This window comes from Spermophilus citellus, assembly GCF_964194105.1.
Source record: "Spermophilus citellus genome assembly, chromosome: 1".
In the NCBI taxonomy this organism is placed as follows: domain Eukaryota; kingdom Metazoa; phylum Chordata; class Mammalia; order Rodentia; family Sciuridae; genus Spermophilus; species Spermophilus citellus.
The window spans coordinates 134,083,407-134,090,713 of record NC_138182.1 but is presented as its reverse complement, the minus strand read 5'-3'; the positions used below and the strand labels follow the sequence as shown (position 1 = coordinate 134,090,713).

At 37.3% G+C, this 7,307-nt stretch overlaps 1 protein-coding gene and 1 pseudogene across 2 annotated transcripts; one reads left to right on the top strand and one right to left on the bottom strand.

The window, feature by feature from the left end:
* Positions 1–1,517: 1,517 nt before the first annotated feature.
* Positions 1,518–2,937, bottom strand: LOC308655264 (PRELI domain containing protein 3B-like). Its single transcript, XM_081305233.1, has one exon. It carries the CDS (start codon positions 2,767–2,769, stop codon positions 2,185–2,187), a length of 585 nt encoding a protein of 194 aa, XP_081161359.1. The 5' UTR covers positions 2,770–2,937; the 3' UTR covers positions 1,518–2,184.
* A 2,055-nt stretch (positions 2,938–4,992) lies between these two features.
* Positions 4,993–6,755, top strand: LOC308650623 (large ribosomal subunit protein eL30-like; annotated as a pseudogene). The gene is made up of 2 exons: positions 4,993–5,054; positions 6,465–6,755. The product of its transcript is annotated as a large ribosomal subunit protein eL30-like (transcript).
* The last annotated feature ends 552 nt before the right edge of the window (positions 6,756–7,307 follow it).

Below are 7,307 nucleotides of genomic sequence, written 5' to 3'. Positions count from 1 at the left end.
ATGTTAGGAATCTTAATTATAATGTGTCATGCAGCAGTTCTTTTTTCATCTTATCTATTTGGAATTCTGAATACTTCCTGTATGTATAGCTCATTCCCAAGTTTGTATTTTTTTTCTGTTATTTCCCTGAAACGTTTATACATGCCATTAGTCATATCTCAGATTTCTCTTCAATACCAATAATTTTTTTATTAATAAAAAGTTTTTAATTTCTTTCATTTTTTAATGAGATGCTCAAGAGTTCAAGAGTTGCAGTCATCAATACTTTATTTAAATATTCAGTCCTCTTCAATGAATTTGCTGGCTGTGATTATATTTTAACAAAATTAACAAATTATCAGCTATTTAAAAAGATGAAACTAACTGTATTGGAAAATGAAAATAGGATTTTATCATTAGATCAGAATAAAAAAATCAAACGAAGGATAAAAGATTTTAAAAATTTGTTTTCCATTAGGATATTACACCTTTTTTTTCAGAAAAAGTATAACAGAAATTATACAAGTCACTTTTTGTGAAACATTAATATTTAGCAATGTTTTCTTGAGCTGAAATGTTATTTCAGTTGTAAAAACCATCTCTGGTTACAAAAAAACATAATCAGAAACCTTATTGGATTTAACTTGCTTTTACAAATATCCTAAGAATTCTTTAGCTAAACAGTATTTTCAATAGAAAAACATAATTTTAAAAAGTTTGGTATCTTTCTGTCGTTTTTATGTACACATATTAACTGGTCTCTTTATAGAAGGTGATCTCATTTTTTTTTTATCGGATGTTCACAACATTACAAAGCTCATGACAAATCATATTTCATAGATTAGAATCAATTGGGTTATGAACTCCCATTTTTAAGGTGATCTCATTAAGCACTGTAAAATAAAGGCAAGAGCTCATCACCTTTTAACAAAAATATTTTGTATGCAACAACTGCAAGTATCAAAGATATCATTTAGTGATTAAAACTGCTTGCTACAAAATATTAAACAAAATACATTTATTGGATTGTTTTTCACTTTTCAGCCACCCATCTGGCATCAAAAATAAGGACATCCCATTAATAAAACCTGCAGTGCAATTGGCTCAGTGGTTAGTTTGGGCCACTCTGTCCCCACCTTTCATTATTCTTTTTTCTCCCCAAACGCCCCCACACCCCCACAGTGGCACCATATTATTAAAAACATTAAGTACCTGGGATTTATGCCTCACATCAAGACATCATTTGAGTAATTTCAAATGATGTACAGCTCTTCATGTAAAAAAGATGTTTTGTGGTCACAATTACCTCAAAAAGTAATTATATTCAAATAACCTGACATATCATGCCTTAGCAATTACAAAACCATGATTTTGACACATGGCAATTTATAAGTTAGGCAAATGTGAAACGCTAAAAGATGTGAACAGCTGTTCTGTTTAAGTGTTCTGTTTAAGAGTGCGAAACTCAGGTAATGACTTTATTTTTTTAGTTAACATAACCAGCCCACGGTACAGCATGCTAAATCATAAAGTACAAGTCCAAGGAAGGTAATACCTTTACTAAGTTACAAAACTTTGGCAAATCAACACAGTACTCTATAATACAATAAAGTATTATTTATGTTGGAGTCATATATTAGACTTAGTGATGATTTTTACTCCAAAAACATCATTTAAATACCAAATCAAAACACTGTGGTTTTTAGCAGAGCAAGTTATTTTATACAATTTAATGTCTTTTAAAACTACACAAATTCTTATTTTAGAGTCAGTTCCCCCATGCAGGCTGCGCTAGTCTGTATTAGCAAGGTGAGTGTGTGTGTATGAGGAGAGGCTCTGCTTGCTTGGCTTTGGGGTTGGTCCAAAGTCAGGTACAGTTCCAATGCCTGAAAAGTGTTAAAATTCTATTTTAAGGAGACTCAATGTCAATACCCATTTCTCCGGAGTACTTTAAAAAAAATTGTTAAATTTCACATAAATACCAGAACCCTAGAAATTAGTCATTTGAAGCCACAATAACCTCAGATGATCCCTTGGATTTTAAAAGTCCTGTATCTTTTTGTTTTGATCAAAAGTCACATAGCCTTACTCCAGATTATTAGAAAAAAAAATTCTACCTAAAATACAGTTGTACTTTTTAAATAACAAATAAATACACTGTCTGCTTGGAGAGACCTGGGGATTTGATATTCTATACTGACTTTATCATTTTTCTACAAATGCCGCCTCCGCCATTGGTGTCCTTATGCTTCCTCTTGCTGAAGCCGTCAACTCTTCAATCTCAGTATTTAATTTATGTATTACCCATTCCATTGCTTCTCGGCCTTTACTAGCATTAGACGATATCGTGGTCGCCATCAGTCCTTCCAGGTAACTGCTAAGGCTGACTCCCTGCACACAGATGATGGCTTCCTGAGTCAAAATAGTCTTTTCTGGGTCTTGAGGATGTGGTTTGTAGGTAAGTCTCTCATCCACTGAAACCATATTTGTAAAGGAAATATTAGTCGATTTAAGTTCCATTGTTTTCTCTACAGGATCAACTACAGAATGTTCTTGCACATATGTTTTGGTTCTTGCTGAACCAATAAGAGACTTCACGATGGAAGGCAGTCCCCACTCTGTGCTAAGAAGTCTGTGGCTGTGCAGCTTTCCAGAGGGATCTATATGCCTGTCCAGCACATCAACTCCAACCACACTCGGGTTCATAGGGTTTGGGTATTTCTGCATTGCAGCTGTTGTAACAGTTTTCCATGGGTGGTCGAAGACGTGCTCCGAGGTCCAGATCTTCATGGTGCCGGCGGCCTGAGTCCTGTCCGGGAGACTCTAGGGGACAAGGAGGCCACACTACCCAGCCCCACCCGCACCCGGCGGCCGCGCAGCGCGCAGGCGCCGTCAGGGCGGGCGCGAGGACGTCCCGACGCGCGGCCCCGCGCCCTATCCCGGCCCGGCCAAGCCTCAGCGCCGCGCAGCGCAACCGGGCTCCGCCCCCTCCAATACCAATAATTCTTAATGTTTGATTTCTTACTATTGTTCCAGAGTTCTTGTATTTTATTACATGGTTCCTTATTTTATTGTAGTTATTGCTAAGAGTTAAAATTCATATATCTTGTCTTCAAAACCTGAAATTCTATCTCTTATGTGATCTAATTTAAGCTAATTTTAAATTTGATCTATTGAATCATTCATTTCCAGGATTTCTGTTTGGTTCTCTTTTTTTTTTTTCAGAATCTCTCTTTATTGAAGTGTGCTTTCACTTCCTGAATTTTCTGTCTTTGTCCATTCTTTAGCTTTGATAATTCACTGATCATTTCAACTACCAACTTTTAAAATGTTTGCCTACATTTTTGGAGGTATCCTGTTGGCCAATTTTCTCATGTCTTCAAAGGTTCTAGATTTATGCATCTGTTCACATGGGTTCATCTTCTTCTTTTGTGAGGAGGTCCTTTAGTGAGCACTCCTCTCTTTATAATAAATCCCAAGCTGGGAGTATATCTTAGCTTCAACACCTCCAATCAGCAAAATCCAGATGTTAATTTCAACCACTGATACCACTTTGAAAGGAGAGAGTAACTGCCAGTATTAGTGGTAATTTAAGGGCAAATTATATATCAATATATGCCATAATTAGTTATTGGCAATAACCTCTGCACTCTACTAACAAAGAGATCCATGGATGAGATGTAATATAAGAGTAGGCTGGGAGGTTTATATGTGAATGATAGTATACTCAATTAAATTAGAGGAAGGGATAAAAGATAAAGAAAATAGAAAGAAAAATAGGCAGAAAAAAGAAGAGACACGGAAGTTAAAATGAGGATTTTAAAAAAGGGATGAAGGATAGAAAGGGAATGGAGATGGAAGAGGAGAAAAGAGGTATTGAAAGAGGATCCTATTAATTGACCAAATACAAAAAATTAGAACTGTGACAAAACGCAAAATGCAAGAAACACTATCAATTCATTAATATCTAGCAATTAATGCAGCATCTATCACATGTAGATTCAGTGTTCTTCTTGCTGCGGATTTTTAAATAGAGGCTTTACTTTCCATGGTATCAAATTACATTCTCCTGTCTATGACAAATGTTGTGAGACATAGATAACAAGCTACTTATGTTTTCTCACCTCTGACCCAAACTGACCCAACATATTAGGGTAGTTTGTAAGCTGAGCTCCATCCCCGCCTCACCTGGTCATCTGAGGGGTGAGCATTGTCTACTTCAAAGCAGACTTTACATTCTACCTGGCTTTGTTCCTATGTCTGGGGGTTGGAGTGAAAGGAACTCAAGGGTGCTAATCAGGTCTCTCATCCACTTTGCCTATAAACCCACCTGAGTTGTGTCACACCCCTTGCTTCAAGTGTCTTAGTTCATGTGCCTAGGGGGAGGTTGAGGCATGTATCACTCTATCCTCCAGCCCATTTTGGGCTTGGGCTTGGGCGAGGTTGACATGAAGGTCACCACTTTCTGTCTTACTCTGTTCGTCTCCCAGTCAGCCATAGTCTTCGTTCCAGAGCACAGACTACCTATTTCTTTTCTTTTCTTTTCTTTCCCTCCCTCCCTCCCTCCCTCCCTCCCTCCCTTCCTTCCTTCCTTCCTTCCTTCCTTCCTTCCTTCCTTCCTTCCTTCCCTTCTTCTTCTTCTTATTTTTTTTTTTTGTACTGGGAAGTGAACCCAGAGGCCCTTTACCACTGAGATACTCCCAGCCCTTTTTATTTTATTTTTACATTTTGAGACAGGGTCTAAGTTTCCCAGGCTGGTCTCAAACTCACCATCTCCTTGCCTCAGCCTTCTAAGCCACTGAGATCACCATTTTGAAATGCACGCATCTTTCCCTCTTCCCTGCTCTGTAGACTAGAAGAACAGCCTCTGTTGTGGCTGGGTTTGTCCATGGTCAGTGTTGCAGACTCACTTCTCTGTCCAAACTGACCACAGCATGGGCACTCTACCACCCAGTGAAAAGTGGAGCCTAAAAGCAGCTGTTTGGTCTTCCGTTTTCAAAAAGCATGTGTATCATGAACAAGTCAGAAAATAAAGAGAAGGAAAGAAAGAGTGAAACACCTGCCAAGCTGGTTCAGTTTGCTATTTCGGAGCTTATTTTCTGCTCAGATTGCAATTGTGCTGGACAGCGGCACAAGACAGCGGGAGGCTTGCAGAGCTGCCCTTTCCTCCTGAGCCACTACTTGCTAGATGCTGCAGCCATCTACTGCTTTATTAACCTTCTTTTCTTTTCTTTCTTTTTTTTTCTTTAGAAATAGATATTTTTGGCTCTCACCTGGTTGCTAGCTTTCTAGGTTGCCTACAGGTGTTTCCCATTTTTCTCCCTCAATTTGTCACTAAAGAACTGCTCTTTTAATTCAGTCTTAGGGTGCTGCTACATTACTGTAGGTTTCTGTCATCTTGCCCCTCCTAGCTCTTAGGTGTTATTACTAGTATTAATTAGGAAGATTATGAGAAAGTTATGAAAAGAAAAAGGAGTTCTAGGTTAGATTCACCATGTCAAACAGAGAATAACAATGACTTATGTCAAAATTGAAATTATTAAAATATAACAGAATTTGAAGAGAGCATTTCTAAGGAAAAAATCCATGTAGATATCTATGTTAATTTAAAATATGAAACTCTTGAAGATTTGAGAACCACTAATAATTTGGAATTGTTTGACACTTCTTATATACACTAATAATAGTGACAGCAGGAAATACAGTTTTGGGATGTAGAATTTAAAGTTAATTGAAATTCAAAGAGTTGAGATACGGACAGAGAGAGAGAAAATGAATGATTTGCTTATGGATAGAATGTGACAATCACTAAAGAATAGAGTGGGCAAATGAATAGAGAAGTAGAATATTAAGAAGAAGAAGAAAAAAGTAATATTGAGACCTGTCAGGGAAAGAATTAACATTGTTAGCCGTCAGGGTGGAATACATTTTAGGAGTAGCTCTCTGGCCTTCAGAGATGCCCTCATCTCTGAGAACCCTCTCCAGGATGCAGAGGTCAACTCAGGTAGAAACTGACCCTTGCATGGAATAGATTGATTCAGAAATAGGCCAACAAGATTCTATTTCAGGATTTGGAGATATGGAGCTGAGTAATATAAAGATTGGAAGTCTGAGTCAGGGGATGAAAATTATCTAGGAACAAGGTTTGTGAATTTATTGTTGAGGACCTTGGGTCCTGGTTCAACAATATTCAACAGATACCCTGTGGCATGTACTAGGCAGTGCTAATATCTCTCCACATTCCTCATCCCCACTTTATTGGCCCAAGCTAGCCAATAAAGTTTCTGATTAAATTTCTGTTATTTAAATCTAGAAAATACATCACAACAAATCATTTGAGAGTCCTGGTATCCTGGATCTACTGCAAGAACTTTGCACCATGGAAACTGCTTCCTTTCTTGCTGCCCAGTCATCTTGGCAATGGTCCTTAGTTGGGTGCTGCCTTGCACCTAAGGCAGGAAGATGGCAGACACAAGTAGATGAAGAAAATCTCAGGAGTTGATCAACTCTGGACTCCAACTTGTTATGATAAGTGAAAAGTATATGTTAGGTTATAAGCAGACTCTGAAGATGATCAGAGAAGACAAAGAGAAATTAGTCATCCTAGCCAACAAGTGCTTAGCTTTGTGGAAATGCCTGGTGTTCATCACTACTGTGGCAATAATCTTGAATAGGGGTCAGCATTCAGGAATAACAGAGTATGCACATTGGCTGTCATTGATCCAGTTGATTTTGAAATCATTAGTAGCATGACAGAACAGACTGGTGAAAAGTAAAGCATGTAAAAATTTTCTTGCTAGAGCTTTTTAAAAACTGCTTGTGGTAATATTTATACAGGATCACGAAAAAAATTACCACTGTGATGTTGTCAATGAAATTCTAAATACTAAATGCAAATTCTATATGAAGCTGATTTCAATTTAAATGATGAAGCTCTGGAAATTCTAGGACAGATAGATGCAAACACTAGAGAAATAAAAATAGCTGTTCATCAAGAGGAAGAACATGATCTTTCCATTTGGATTTAGGAACAAGGTAATACATGATCTTTATGTTTTTGGTATTGCAAGTGAAAGATGGATAAAGATGATGTCAAATTCTAACCAGGACCATATGCTCTTATTTGAAAACTACTAAATTAAATTATAGAGACTCTGAAATACAAAATTTATTTTTTATCTTTTTTTCAATAAGTTCAGTTTTACAAACAGGGGTATTGATTTCCTTAAGGTCATGAGGAAAATTTTAGAGCATGCTTCTAGAACCATGCCTAATGCTCTTGGAAATAAACACATTGCTAAAGAAATGTCTCAGGAAGATTGGAAATA

Bases quoted from the DNA above. Each gene is read 5' to 3' on its own strand.
- LOC308655264 (XM_081305233.1), bottom strand. From the start codon at position 2,769: ATGAAGATCTGGACCTCGGAGCACGTCTTCGACCACCCATGGAAAACT.